The following is a 16024-nucleotide window of genomic DNA, read 5'->3' on the forward strand; positions in this document are numbered from 1 at the left end:
TTTGGTGGATGTTCTGGATTTAGAAATAAGTAAGAAATAAGAAATGTAACGAAGTAAAGATTTGAGAATAAGGATCTCTGAGAAATAAGAAATGTAAGCTAATTGTATTTTGAATTGTTAATGTTGCGACTGATTCAACAGATGTTAACTGAATGTTGGCTCTCAAATAAAACTATATATTTTTAGAATTGTCTCAAAGCGTAATTCTGTATAAACTCACGAACCCACAAATTCTGTACACTCTTTTGTAAGGAGTTGCAGAATTCTGGGGGGTATTCCGGACCCTTATAATATCCGGAAGGTTACAGTCTAGTTCAACTTATTAAAAGTGCTATCTGGAGGACGGTAACATCTTCAGTTGTTCCGTTCCTTTAGGGAGAGATAGCCTGAACCTTTAGACCCATTTAGGAATTTGGCTATCTCTAACTTAAGTTGAAGGTGAACGTCTGGGGAATACGCCTGATCTGGGGTAGCCCAAAAGGGCTAGGACTGTAATTATCCCTACAGGCCATCTCCTTTCATAGGTCTGTAGCATCCCTTTGGTAGGCTTCCTTCCCTCTGTGTCAAAGATTGCCTGCGTGTCTGCTTTGCCTTATTTCAATCAATGGAGGAGTCAGAAAATTCAGAGGCTCTGTGCCTAATGCAGCATCCTCAGACACCCTTCCTTTCTTCACAGTACTCAAATTTCTTGCACCCAGATAATCACTGGCTTGCCCTGTAAGTTGCTGCAGCCACTTAATTATTGCAGTAGTGCTAAATTTCTCTCTTACCAGAGGAGAACTTTCAACAGAGGGCATTAGTAGTCCTGGGAGCCTACCACAAAAAATATTAAAATAAAGCTACTGGGTCAGAGTGGGGTCACAGTAGCAGGTGAAAGTGCAGTTCCAACGTATGTTTCTATTGTGATTTCTCCAAGGTTTCTGGATCTTATGGTGCCCTCCAACTTCGCTACCATTTCTTTTCCTGCCTCGCAACTGATTCTGCAAACCTCTTGGATCTTCATTCCCACGGAAATGCCTCCATCAGTGCATCCTCCGATACACTACCCTTCAAATAGCTTCTGGACTTCACTCGCCTACCACACCTGTCTCCGAACTTGGACAACAGTTTGTCGATGCTCCATGTTGACTCCGCCCTACCTATGCCAACCTTATCCCACCACGGGACTTCTGACTTTAACTCTGGACTCTCTCCTATTGTCTCCTCTCTATTCCCCATTTACTACCAGGATATATGTATCCTAATAATTGCTATGCAACCAAGCCTATGTAACTTGAGTTTTCCATGTCTATTCGTGTGCGCATTTTGACTGCCGTTCCAGACCCAAGCCCATCATTTCTAATTCCACTTTTTTTCTCCCCCTTTTTTACTTCTTTTCTCTTTACTCCTCCTAGATCCCTCTCTCCTGTCATCATGCCTCCTTTCATTTTTCCCCTCTCGGGTACTCTGCCCTCCCAAATCCCTACACCAACCCTTCAGCAATCCTCGACCTTTCTACTCGCCTACTGCCGTCCCAGGCTTGACTCCCTCTTAGATAATCCTACAGTTTCCCTCTGTGCCTCTCTTGGCATCCTCCGAAGGGCCCATTGGTGTCATATTTGACCCCAAGATCTGCTTCCGACCACATATCTGCGCCACCACTAAGACTGCCTATTTCCACCTCCATAACATCGCCCAACTCTGCCCTGTCTTAGCTCATCTGCTGCTGAAACCCTCATCCATGCCTTTGTTATCGCTACATTTGACTATTCCAATGCACTCCTGGCTGGCCTCCCACGTTCTACCCTGCCCATATCCTAACGCGCATCAAGTCCTGTTCACCCATCACCCCTGTGCTCGCTGACCTACATTGTTTCCTGGTTAAGCAACGCCTCAATTTCAAAATTCTCATCCTTGTTTTCAAAGCCCTCCATGGCCTCACCCCTCCCCATCTCTAATCTCCTCTAGCCCTAAAACCCTCCAAGATATCTGCACTCCTCCAATTCTGGCCTCTTGAGCATCCCCAATTTTAACTGCTTCACCATTGGCAGCCATGCTTTCAGCTACCATGGTCCTAAGCTCTGCGATTCCCTCCCTATACCTCTGCACCTCTCTATCCTCCTTGAAGACACTCCTTAAAAGCTACATCTGCTCTAATATCTCCTATGTGGCTCAGCGTCAAATTTTGTTTGATAATGCTCCTGTGAAGCACCCTGGGATGTTTTACTACGTTAAAAGCACTTATATAAATGCAAGCTGTTGTTGTTGTGGTGATGTGTGCAGGCAAGTACATTTAACTTTATCACAAATGAAATATATAGCTTGCTTGTAAAGCCAAGAAGCTGTTTGTACATATTTATTTTTTACCCAAACTTCTTAAGGTTGTTTAAGACATTCTATAGACAGACTTTACATAGAATTCTATAGAAGTTACAGCATAGAAACAAGCCACTCAGCTGGTATTTATGCTCCACATGAGCCTCCTCCCACTCTATTTACTTCATCTCATTCTATCAACATATCCTTGTATTTCTTTCTCCCTCATGTACTTATCTAGCTTCCCTTTAAATGCATCTGTGCTATTCGTCTCAACCATTCTGTACGAAAGACTGGTATTTATAGGTCTTTAGTAGATGAGAATCATATATGTTTAAATTTAAGTGCAGCCATTGACCAACTAATCTTATCCATAATTCCCTGTGGGTATGGAAATATCGAGGCTTGTTCAAAATGCAGTCGCAAGGACAGAAGCAGTTTTGACTAAGCTCTGATAAAAAACAGCCAAAGCTGCAAGTGATGGTTAAATTGTTAAATAACATATTATAATGCTAAGCTTAATTCGAGTTCACTTAACACTGCTTGTACCAGGAAAGCTAGAAATGAAAGAGAGAAGATGAATTCCAATGAGGTGAAGAACTATAAACAACATAATGATGAAACAGGGTAGAGTTGTTGGAAAATACTGAGCCAGGGGGAGTCAGGATGCTACCCTTAGTCTGAGTGACAATGGTATTTTGACTATTAGAACCAATTAAAAAAGGTGATTTTGTTAAAGACCATATATGGACACTGGCCAAACGAACTTTTGATAAGAAATGGGTTAAACCCTTGATACGCGAAAAACAACTTCACACAGACCTACTGCGAGAACAAAGGAACAGACTGAAGATGACGTAACCTGTGTCGGAGAGGCTCCAGAGACCAAGGGCTGCGAGCTACTCGTTAAACTATCGCCTGTTGTTAAGTATATTATGCTGTAAGCTTAATAAATCTTGATCTATTGCTCAAACATACTGGCTGCTGCCTATTGGTGTCTTGTCCAAGAACTCTGAGAGATCAATAAGGTCTTACATTTCCATGTGGTAGCGAGTTCCATAAAGTATCCACTTTAAAATGATATTAAGCAGAAGTGTATCTGGAGGAGGGTAGTCTAAAGACTAACAGTACAGAGGCATGCTCAAGGCTTATATACAGGTGTGGTCACTGCCGGTACTACAGTATACAGGAGCTGTAAAAGTAGTTTCCTCTTAAAGGTACATACACTACAATTCCTCCCCTTTTAGATTAACAGTACCCATAACATTCAAATAACAGTTAACACTTTAACATGCACATTAAACTGAAATAGTCCATTTATAGGTTCAATCTTTGGGGCGGCTTCCTGATCCTTTCTGGATAGCGCCTTTCCTGAGGTTCTTGTTCTTGGTGCGGAGGCGATTCTGGCCCCCTTTCGTCGGTTAGTTCATCAGGTTCCGCTGCTACTGTTTCTGAGGTAGATGCTACCGGTATGTCAGGTTCATCCCCAGGTACGCGAGACATGAGGTTGACTCGTTCCTGTGACGCTAGGATCTGGTCTACGTGGCGTCTCACAATGTTCTCCCCGACATCCACTGTGTACATTAATGGCCCCTGCCGTGTGCATACCGTTCCGGGTTGCCATTTCTCTGTTCGGTAGTCGCGGGCCAAGACTGGTTGTCCTACATTGAAGCTCCTTGTCGGCTTTTCATTGATGTGCTGGAATTGCTTATCCTCAACATTTCTTCGCACATTTGGTCTGAGCAAATCCAGACGAGATCTCAACCTTCGGTTAAAGAACATCATGGCCGGGGTCTGGTTGGTAACTGCATGTGTCGCATTTCTGTAGGCTAACAGGAAATTGTCCAGCTTATGCTGTAGTGGAATTTCATCATCGCACATGGCCCTTATCGCCTTTTTAAAGGTTTGTACGAACCTCTCAGCCAATCCATTTGTGGCTGGATGATACGGGGCGGATGTGTAATGCCTTACCCCATTCCTTCTCATAAATTTCCGAAACTCTTCGGACACAAACTGTGGTCCGTTATCAGAGCAAATCTGCTCTGGCAAGCTGTTCCTGGCAAATATGGTCCGTAGGACTGCAATCGTTTTCTCTGTAGTGGTTGAGGACATTTTGAGCACCTCAGGCCATTTTGAGTGCGCATCCACTGCTATTAAGAACATTGAGTCCATGAATGGACCAGCAAAATCAATATGCACCCGTTGCCATGGAGAGGAGGGCCACTCCCATGGGTGTAGAGGGGCATGTGGTGGTGCATTTTGGACCTTCTGGCATCCTGAGCAGCTCTTTGTTAGGTCCTCGATTTGTTGATCGATCCCCGGCCACCACACATAAGCCCTAGCAAGGCTTTTCATTTTCACCCCTCCCAGATGGCCTTCGTGAAGCTCATTGAGCACTCTCTCCCTTAACTTAGGTGGAATTACCACTCGGGATCCACACATCAAGGTCCCCTGGCATACTGACAGCTGTTCTCTTCTGGATGAGAATGCTGGCAACAGTGAGTCGCCATGTGTTGGCCATCCCTTCACCGTCAAATCATATACCTGAGACAGTGTCGGATCATTGCGGGTCTCCTTCTCTATATCCGCGTTAGTTACTGGCAATCGTTCAATTATCGACGAATAAAATATTTCGATAGCTTGCGCAGTTCCGTTAAGTACTCAGCATTACTTTCGTCTTTATGCTGGTTCCTTTTGTGGAACTTAAATCTTTCTGCTATCAGCAGCGGTGTGGGGTTTAAGTGGTCCTGTAGGATTTCCACTATGCTTTCAAAATTCTTATCCACTGGCTTTTCTGGGGTTATTAGGTTTCGCAGTAAGCCATAAGTTTTTGCACCCATGGAATTCAACAAAACCAGTGCTTTCCTAGCATCTGGCACTTCATCCGCCTTGCAGTGCACCTCAATGCGTTCCACATATGTCGCCCAATCTTCGACTTCATTGTCAAACGCAGTGATACTGCCACTCTTCGGCATCCCTGGATGTGATTAAACTGTCTAAAATGGCGTCTCCCGCGCTTTCCTTTCTTCCCGCGCTCACCCTTCTTCTCCGCTGCGGCTTCTAAAATGGCATCTCCCGCGCTCTCCCTTCTTCTCCGTGGCTCAATGGCATCTCCCACGCTTCCTTTCTTTCCCCCCGTGGACGCTGTTCAGCCCTTGAGCCCTGGCTGTGCTCTGCGCGTTCTCCTGTGCGCCTCTCTCGTTGCCGCTGCTCGGTCCTGAACCCGGCTGCTGCTTTACCTTCTCTCTCTTTTTGTTTTCCGTCGACGCCGCTCGATTTTCAACCCCCGGCTGCGCCCTGTGCGCTTCACCCTCTCTCTTATCCCGTCAACGCTGCTCGGCCTTTTCTGTGCCGTCGGTCGGCTCCAGCCGCCGCTGTCCGGGAAGGGTCTGCGCTGTACCTGTTGCCAGTCTGTTGCTGGATCGTCGTGGCTGGAGAACCAAGCCCAGCTCTCAACAGCCTCCCCTGCGATGTTCACTCTCTGCCGGATGACTGGGCGGTTGCTCGTGGTCGACGCCCGTGCTTCTGGCCTCGACTTTCTTCCACCGTCCTCCCGGAGCGAATCCTTCAAAGGAAATGCAGAGTTGCAGGTAGATTCAAATCGACCTCGTCGCCACTGTTGAATCCGTGATTCTTAAAGTATGATGTTTTCCAATAACTAGACGGAGGCTGTAAATTAACAATCAACAGGTGTTAACTGGAGGAGGGTAGTCTAAAGACTAACAGTACAGAGGCATGCTCAAGGCTTATATACAGGTGTGGTCACTGCCGGTACTACAGTATACAGGAGCTGTAAAAGTAGTTCTCTCTTAAAGGTACATACACTACACCCGCCACCAACTGGCGAAAGAGCGGTGGCTGTCATTTTATCACCATTTTATCGTGCTACGGAGTGGCGCTCAACTGATGAACTTCTAGCCCTTTGTTTTTTTCAATGCTAATGCACAGAAACTTGTTTCATTCTCAGCCGGTTTGAGTTCAGGAACGAATTCCTGGAGCGGATTGAATGGAGGTGTCAATGGTGACCCTGTCTTCCCACAATGCAATGCAGCTGAGAAAAGGCTCTATCTATAGCTCTGTAGGGGATTGAGTCCTCTGATCAGTATTTCATCCAAAAGTGACTGGCTGGAGGGTGGGACCTTCAAACGCGCGGGAGAAGCCAAAGGAGTGGCGAGAGCTGGTGGGTGAGTGGATTTGATTTACTTTACCAGTTTTTACCTGTATGGTGCATCGTGGTTTTTTATTGAATAAATGAAGGCAAGTTCTAAATTGTCCCACCAGGAAGTGGTTTGTCAATCTGAAACCTTCTGAGACAGAGGGTGTTTCATGGAAAATCTCAGTCTGTTGGGAACAGATTTAAAATTGAGAAATTAAAATTTAGGGTATTCGGGGACAAGTAGATGGTACAGCACTATTGCCAGAACACACGCAAGATTCATGATTCATTGTATCTAAATTGTGCAGCCGCACAGCTGTCTGCCAGTCCCACACAGCCCGGGACCAGCTTTTAGAAAATTTAAATTTTGCACATGTGCGGAACTTTGAATGGGCCATGCAGCCCATTAAAGGGGCCACACTCCCCCCAAAAAATTACGGGGGAACATTGCCTGTGTGTCTCTGGATTTAGTTTTGAAAATATGGTTACCCTACAGTACATGGACTGTGCACAAGGCTCATTAAGGCCCCATTTTATTTAAATTAGGGTAAACCCCATATTGCACGTGGAATGCCTGACCTGTACTGGAGGCCTGGTCAAAAATGGCACTGGCTGGGAATTTCTACAGAACTGCTGCATGGTCGTAATTTCACCAAGATTCTGGCAAAAACCCCGTTTACATGCGTAATCTGAGTTTCCGCCATACTTTTGGCAAAGTTATAGCGGCAGAGCAGGGGCAGCTCTGAGAAGATTACCGGCTCCTGTTTATTGCACAGTGGACCCTCCTCCAAATAAGATATTTTTGTTGCAGGACTTGTTGTAGCATGACTACCAACATCTGATCTGTGAATCAGGCTGTTTTTCCTAAGCCATTTTTGACATCTCTGACAATGCAGTATGCCCTCAGTACTGCACTGAATTACATCAACAGGAAAAGATTCCACCCTCTCAATATGCAGCTTCTTTCCGACCATCATCACAGAATCATGTAGTAAATACTCACTTCCCAGAATTTGTTGCAACCCCTTCATTTTAAGGCAGTGCAAGCTTTGACCCAGAAAGGCACATTTCTGGGTGGCTCACCTGATCTGCGAACATTGAGAAATGTAGTCCCGCTAGGGTCAGAAGGGTCTTAGTCATGTACTGCATGATGCACAACTCCTGCCTTACAAATAAGCTGCACCATAATGGCTCCCGAGGAATCAGGCCTTGAAGCCGCAAGGGGAATCAGCAAAAGGAGCAGCAGCAGCCTAAAGAGGACACGAAAGACAATCTATTGCCGTTTGCAAGACATTAGTGGTAATCTTGAACAGGTCACCTTCTCTTGACTACAATATCTGACCTATGCATTCCTCCATAAATATATCATCATCGACAGATCTTTCTCTGCGTGCAACAACTTACAAAGTTCCCATTCGTGTCATCACATGAAGGCAACATCCAAATCTTTCTAAGAACAATGTCTACTAGTTAACAACTTTAGTGCAACCATCATTTTAATATGAACTCATATGTTTTTGGTGCCATGGTGCTTCTTTTAGTTTTGTGATTCTCTTAGGTGCTACCTCAGTAGCAGGTGTGCATGAGCTGGCTGGCAGCTGCATTGCAATATGAGCCTCCTGGTGCTGACACAGCCCTCATCTCACAGCAGCCAAGTCCTGAGATGGACCTGCTGCAGGCTGCACTTGTGCTGCTGCATGAGCAGCCAGCCCCTGACAGGCATTGGAGGGCATGCATTTGTTGATATCCTGAGAAGTGGCCATTAGGAGATGCTCCATTTTCTAACTCTACTTACACCTGGCCTTCACTGACCACAGTAGCTTGACTGAGATCAACAAGTGGGGGAATTTTGTATGTAAACTGCATCCTACCACTCTGTGGTACCGTGAATGGCCACTGAATGGTATGTGGCACTGGAAATCTAAAGGAGATATAAAACAGAGACATTGGCCTAGAAATTCAGTATAGCCACTTTTGGGGCGGAAAAGTCGGGCGGCCGCTAAAGTTTGCGCCCGGCGCAAAGTCGAGGCCACTTCGCCGATATTCAGTAGCTTCGCCCTAAGAGTTTGCTCGAGCGCTAAAACTGGCGTTCCACAACTATCTTTAGGCGCAAAGCCGGCGGTGCTGAGCTAAACTGCCGAGGCCGGGCGCAGCGCAGGTGCGGTCATTTCTTGATTGACAGTAGACACCCTGGCGCCGGCCAGCTCTTAAAGGGGGAAGGGTCGAGTTCGTCTGCTGCCACGCCCTGGACATTGCAGCCCTCCAGCTAGGCCTAAACACTGCTGCTGAACAGAAATAGCGCCGGGAAAGATGCAGAAGGCCCGTGAACGAGCGCAGCGCTTCACTGGCCATGATTTGAGGGTGCTGGTTAGGGCTTTGGAGAGGAGACGCAAACACCTGTTCCCGGACAGTGGGAAGAAGCCTGCGACCAGCGTCTACAGGAAAGCCTGGAGGGAGGTCGCCATCAGGGTAACAACCAACAGCGAGGTCCCCAGGAACTGTATCCAATGCAGAAAAAAGTTCAATGACCTCACGAGGATTGTCAGGGTGAGTAGCCTTTCCAGTGTCCTCCTCATCCTTGCATGTGCACCTCACATTATGGGCAAAGGGACCTGAAAGCCCTAATGGCCAGCCCTCATCCAGCAGCTATGGGACTGGCATGAACATCAATTGCACATTCTGCACTTGACACACTGGCCAAGCTATTCAACCATGGGAGGCAGTGCACACCAGATCAGGGCTCCACACTGGCCAAGCTATTCGACCATGGGAGGCAGTGCACACCAGATGAGGGCTACACACTGTACTTAGAGGCCGTCCTTTCTCTTGCAGGCCAAGCTGGCCCACAATCAGAAGAGCCGGGCTGAGACCGGGGGAGGCGGTCCCCAGATCCAGCAGCTCACTGACCTGGAAGAGCGCGTGGGTCGCCTCATGGGAGCCCGGGTGATTGGCCCCGTTGCCAGTGGAGATGCCGACCCTGTTCTGGGCACCAATGGTAAGGACATCACCTTTTGGACCTCTCTCGTCCCGCTTGCGCATCAGATCTACATCCTTTGCCACTGTCCGACCAATGCGCTGAATGCCACCACTCATGCCGCCCTCGCTGACGCCCTCTCCTCAATCTAAAGCTACTCTTGTCCCTTCCTGCTTTCAGATGGTGAGGAGGAGGTCCCTGAAGCTGCCACTGACAGCCTCTCGGAAGAGGAGGAGGAAGAGGAAGAGGAAGGCGGCCCATCAGGGGAACCCTCACCCGCGCCAGGGGATGCCAATGTAGGGGACACGTCTTCCCTGGAGGAGAGCATGGGGGAAGTGTCGGAGGGGAGTGTCGCTCCTGGGACCAGTGGCGTGCAGCAACGCAGGGGGTGTGCGGTTGCTCAGCGGCCTTCTTCCCAGAGGGGTGTAGTTGCTGGGCCCAGTGGCATCCAGCAACGCGGGAAGGGTCGGCCAGCTCGGCGGTCTTCTCCCCAGAGGGAGAATCCGGCCTCCAGTCCGCCGACGGTCAACTCCGAGGAGCTGCGCCTCCTCGATCAAATGTCCGTGGACTCGGAGCGCCGGCACACCGAGCTCATGGAGGTTGTGGCATGGATGCCTGAGGCCATCGAGTCCCTGGCTCATAGTGTGGCCGAGTTCGGGGCCTCACAGGCCAGGAGTTTGGAGCTATTCGGGGCAGCACAGGACGCGAGTCGTGCCGAATTCGTGGCAGCACAGGCAGCGAGTGGGCAGCTGATCAGTGGTGCCGTGCAGTCACTGGCTGGTCTGATGCGGTCACAGACCAGGGCAGCACGGGCACTCACTGCTGCCACACTCGCTGCGTCAGCCAGGCATCGCCAGGACACCCGCCGCGCTGTAGCAGCACAGCGGTCTGTCGTTCAGCACATGGCAGCGCATGCTGCAGTGCGGGCCCGGGCGAGTGCCAGTGTGTCACTTGACCAGCTTGCCCCCATTCCTCCAGCCGCCACTGTCACTCCCCCAGTGGAGCTGCCACGAGATGCTGGTCCGACTGATGCTGGCCAGCCACAGCTGCAGCATTCACCAGCCGGCCCCTCGAGGCCCAGACCTCGTCTAGGCCGACCCCCAAGGGCATCTGCCGTGACGACATGTGCCCCTCAGGAGCCTTCCCCCAGCCTTGCTGCAGCCACTGGCCACGGTTTGAGGAGGAGCAGCAGGGCGGCCAGGGGCCGCCAAAGGCTGGACAAGGAATCGCCCTCGCGGGCCACAAAGTAGAGGGTGTGGACAAATATTTGTTTATATTGGGATGGTTGTCTTGTTTCTGGGGATGGTTGTCTTGTTTCTGGGGATGGTTGTTTTGTTTCTGGGGATGGTTGTTCTGTTAAGGCCGAGGATGAAGGCCATTTTTGTTCAAATGTTTTGTTATTCCTCCCCAGGTTGTGGGAGTGAGTCATGTGTGTGACTGTTTTTTGGGGGGTCTTGTCTGTTTTGGGGTTTCATGTGGGAAGGGCCCTGAGTTTGTTCAATAAAGCATTTTATTTATTCATATTGTCCATGTTTGATCTTTGAAGTGTTTGTTGCCTTAAGCGGCTGAGGGCTTGCGGAGCGGCTGCATTCATGTTCTTTCATTGGCACAAGCCATGCTCTGACAGGGGGCCTAGAAGTGACGTTCAATAAGCCGCCGACGGGCGGCCCTTGGACCTTGTGCCTCCCTCCTGGCCTGGTACTCCTCCTCCTCCTCCTCCTCCTCATGCTCCTCCTGCTCCTCCTCCTGAGGTGGTGCTCCAGCGTGAGGTGGCAGTGCCTGAGTCCTGCGGATAGCCAGGTTGTGCAGCATGCAGCAAACGACCACGAACTGGGAGACTTGCTCCGGCGAATACTGCAGCGATCCGCCGGAACGATCCAGGCAGCGGAACCGTTGCTTGAGGACGCCAATTGTTTGTTCTATGATGTTCCTAGTCGCTTGATGGCTCTCGTTGTATGCCTCTTCAGCAGGGGTCCTGGGCGCGCGGAGCAGGGTCATGAGCCAGGTACACAAAGGATAGCCTTTGTCCCCGATAAGCCATCCTCTTGGGTGAGGCTGTGCCTGGAAGATATCAGCCACAGTAGTCTGTCGCAGGATAAAGGCATCGTGGCTGCTGCCTGGAAAGCGGGCATTGACAGCTAGGATGCGCTGCCTGTGGTCACACACCAGCTGTACGTTGAGGGAATGGTAGCCCTTCCGGTTGCGGTAATCCTCGGGATGGTCCACAGGTGCCCGCAAAGCCACATGCATGCAGTCAATGGCGCCCTGCACCATGGGGAAGTCCGCGATTCTTGCAAATCCCACTGCACGCTGCTGCTGCCTCTCCAGGGTCATGGGGAAGGAGATGAATTGGCGTCTCCTTCTGAAAAGGGCATTGGTGACCTGGTGGATGCAGCAATGGATGGCGAACTGGGATATGTTAGCAATGTCCCCAGCAGCTGATTGGAAGGAGCCGGTGGCATAGAAGTTCAGAGCCACCGTCACCTTCACTTCCACCGACAGAGACGTCCTGCAACTCAGCTGTGGACGCAGATCTCTGTGAAGCAGATGGCAGATCTCTGCAACCACCTCCCTTCTGAATCGCAGCCTCCTAACACATCGCGCGCCAGTCATGTTGAGATACGAGACCTGCTGGCGGTATTGCCTGAGTGGGTAAGGCCCACGTTGCCGACGCCTGTTGTCCCCTCTGCGTCTAGCCAGGGCTGCCCCTCTAACCCAGCGTCTGCGAGCCCTTCCGACATAATCCTGAAACTCAGCATTGGCACCCCATGCAGCCCCCATAATATGCTGGCAAACAATGAGATATCAGTGAAGGCGAATTGCCAAGCTCTGGCCTGAAGCCAAAAATACCTGTCCTAGTGTTGGCCCAAAGCAGTAAGCTCCCTTCCTTGGTTTTTTTCAAAAAATCCGTTGCACAGGAGTGATTGCTGCAAAATGGCAGCCCTTTATAGTGCAGGGTAAGTGCCCTTTAATTTGCGCTCCCCGCGGCCCGCTTTGGCTGTGTACCGTTCCACTCCACAGTCGTTAGGGCCGCCCGGCGCACAATGGGCCGGCGCGACTGAAGTTCCGGTTTGGGGCGCACAAAGGGCGTTGCACGAGGAAATGACGTCATAATCTGCGCGCGCAGCAGGGCGCGCGCAAAGACTTTGCGCCGGCGCTAAATGTCTACTGAAGTTGGGGCGAGGCGCAGATCGTGCTGCGCCCGGCCGCTAAGCGCCTAGCGCTCGAGATCTACTCCTCCTAAGGTGCTAACAGCTGGCGCACACTACTGAATTTCTAGGCCATTGTTTTTAGATGTCTATGTTGACGAATAAGAAAATACATCATTTGCCTAGATCAAGTTAAGTGCCAAAAAGCCTTCTGAAACAAGAAAAACTAGTCTTGGCAGCTGGAATTAAAGCCTTACTAATGTTCCCTGAGCAAAGTAATTATCTACTGTAACTGGGTGTGGTGGTAACTGGGTGTGTACCAGACAGGAATTTTTTGTTTTCTTTTGTTTCGGAGTTGTAAAGCAGGTGTAGCTCTAACAGAGAAATAAGCATTACTTTGTTCCATAGCAAGTAAAGACCGAAAACTGTGTAAATCTGAGTGGGTCAGGCAGCATCCATGGAGCGAGAAAAACCAGAGTTAACGTTTCAGGTCTGAGACCCTTTGTCAGAACTGGAAGAAGGTAGAGATGTAACAGATTTTTAAGCAAGTGTAGGGGCAGGGAAAGGGAGGGGGGGGGGGAGAACAAAAGGGAAGGTCTGTGATAGGATGAAAGGCAGGAGAGATTAAAAGACAAAAGGTGAAAGGCAAAAAGAAATGGTACTGGGACAAGAAACAAAAGATGAGTCTAGATGAGGTGTAAATGGCAATGGCAGAATCATCAACAGCTGCCATGTGAGAGAGAAATCCACTCACTAGTGCATTCCACAGAACGGGGGTTAAATTAGGCCACCTAGTGCCTGTTTTTCAAGCACTACGTGATCTAAAAAGCCCCAAAATGGCATGCAGCAAGCATGCGCAGTGTAATTTTTTGCTGCTTATTCCTGTAGAAACAGATTTTATCCTTTACTTAGTGGTACTTGTAAACATAGATAAGACACTGGAAAAATTAGGCATTTACTAAAGCAAACTTTTATATGGCGTAATTAATAGATGTTTTCCATCTGCGATAAATTTTCAGGACTGCATTTCTGAAATTTAGAAGCCAGACATTCTGCTCTCTAAATTTATCCACAAACGACCCAACAAAGTAACTAATGTCTTGGGTTATGCAGGGTATGATTCCTGCATGGGCAAGGAGAAAATTATTGAGAAGATGTTCTCCCTTATCGTAATTTATAGATTAATAGCAAACTATGTTGTGGAAATGAGAAATACAACTTATTACAGCAATTATGTATTTCAGGCCCCATTATAACCAACTTTTTCAAAATGTTTTACATCATTGCCCAAAAGAGGAGATAAAAATAACTGAGTCAGGGCTCAAGTACTTCCATAAAGTTTGCTACCTGGCTGTGGAAATCATATCCTGACATCTCCAGCATGCACACTTTCAAAAGGATCGAATAGTGTCAGATGAGAAAGAATTTCTAATAAAGTCTTGTTTAAAAGGTCAGTGGTTTGCAAAAAATCACTGCCCCTGTACAACTGTATGAGTCACCGTGGCTGATAGCATTGGTTGAAATGTAATGATGTCATAATTACATTTACTATAATAAGCAGCGACTGCTGCCACGAAGTTGAAGTAGTTGCACATGCGCAGTTTGTGTGTTTTTTTTGGTTGTTCGCTAACTGGAAAGAAAATATTGTCGCCGTTACAAAGAAAACCCTTCCAGAGAGAAAGGAGGGGAGCGGGTGGTGAAAGGAGATCGCTACTGCCGAACAGAGCCGCAGCAGGAAAAGAAAATCTGCGTCAGCAAAACACAGTAAACGCCAATTTCTATTAATTTTCTTCTTTCCCTTCACACGGAGTTTGTGCTCCGTATAAATAAATCTCCGCAATCCTCCCCCTGCGAAAATATTATACATTAATACTTAAACCAACCCGTGCTATTATTATACATTATTAAAGCAACCCAAACCTCCATAGATATAGGCATGCAATATGACTACATTATTATACATTCATACTTAAACCACCACATATTATTCTGCGCAGCTTCTGGTCGTTGGCAGCAGTCACTGTGATAATATATATTACCCATCATGTTTCCTCTTCTAAAGGTAGTGGCTTGTGCTGAGGTACAATTCCATCCTTAAATATATATGAAACATATGAATAAGGACAGGATAAGACCAGCTGGTTTATTAAGCCTGTCCCACCCTGGTATAGTGTAACCTCTGAACATCATCACCCGGATTCCGCCCCTCCCCCTTGCACACATAGCCATGTAACTTCCTGGGAGAGGCAAACAACCAAAGGAAAAAATGTAAGGGCAATTTAGAGAAAACTCTGAAAAATTCCTCTCCAACCTCTAAAAGCTATCTCCAGGAGACCATGGTGACTGAATGACACAATCCCCAATGACTCACCTACCTTCCATACACAGATAAGTTTGTCACTTTCAGGAACTTGTCCTGTTCCCTTTGAGATGTTTACAGCGAATCCGCACTCACTGCATATGCTGGCAACTTATTCCAGAGGTCAGTAACGCTCTGGAAACAGAAATGCCTCCAAGTCTCAAAGCTAGCTTAATGTCTTTGTAATTTATACTTGTGGGCCCTGGCCCTCTCTAACCTATCTAGCTCAAAAAGCCTATCCTTGGACCGAATCTAATTATTTCATTATATTAAAGACCTCAATCATATCTTCTCAAAGTCTACACTTTTCCAAAGTAAAAAAGAAACAGGTCTCTTAGTCTGTCCTAGTAACTGAGGGTCCTTAAACTAGGCATCAATCTGGTTGTCCTTCACTGAACCTATTCCAGGACGTCTATCTCCCCCTCCATGTGGCGGGACCAAAACTGGACATGGTATTCTAGATGTGGCCTGACCTTCTACAAAGAAAGGATAGTATTTCTCCATTTATATTTAATTTCCCTGGCAATACATTTTTATGCCCTATTTGTTTTCACAATAGCTTCACTAATCCTGAACCTTTAATGACTCGTGCATTATAACCCCTGCATTCTTCTCCCATTCAGCAGCCCTGAGCATACAATCCTACAATGGTGTACACATGCTTGGAGTTGCTCCTACACAAGTGCATGGCACTACATTTATCTCTATTAAAATATATCTGCCAGACATGGGCCCATTCCCCAAGGTTGTGTGATTGGTTCAGTTTATATTGCACTTACAATTTTTTTTAATGAGAGGTCAGATATTCAAAATCCAGGCGGTCCCAACAACCTTTTCTGGGTTATAAAAGATTCATAAATGTAACAGAGCCAGTATAATGTTAAATTCTAACAAGATGTCTAAAATTTCAAATCTGTCTCTTACCAGCCTTTGCTTGTTTGTGCTATTTCTTCAGTCATTTCTTGTTCACTGTCAAGGATGGTGTCATTACATCATTTAATTCGCCAAAACTGCTACCATATTGGATGTCTGACGAATGCACTGTATGGTTAAAGAACTGCAGTATCTCACACCTACAATTTAAAAAATAC

The 16024-nt window shown here is 47.7% G+C and overlaps 1 protein-coding gene across 1 annotated transcript in view; it reads right to left on the bottom strand.

The window, feature by feature from the left end:
- c10h11orf65 (chromosome 10 C11orf65 homolog) overlaps positions 1–16024 on the bottom strand; it is a 154933-nt gene that overhangs the window by 126037 nt on the left and 12872 nt on the right. The window contains exon 3 of the mRNA XM_085999101.1: positions 15858–16006. Coding sequence (XP_085855227.1) covers positions 15858–15892 — 35 coding nt within the window. The 5' untranslated portion in view covers positions 15893–16006. The remainder of the gene's footprint in view (positions 1–15857; positions 16007–16024) is intronic.

The sequence above is a fragment of the Somniosus microcephalus genome, chromosome 10 (genome assembly GCF_052327205.1).
Source record: "Somniosus microcephalus isolate GS21.2 chromosome 10, FLI_Smic_1.0, whole genome shotgun sequence".
Classification (NCBI taxonomy): Eukaryota; Metazoa; Chordata; class Chondrichthyes; order Squaliformes; family Somniosidae; genus Somniosus; species Somniosus microcephalus.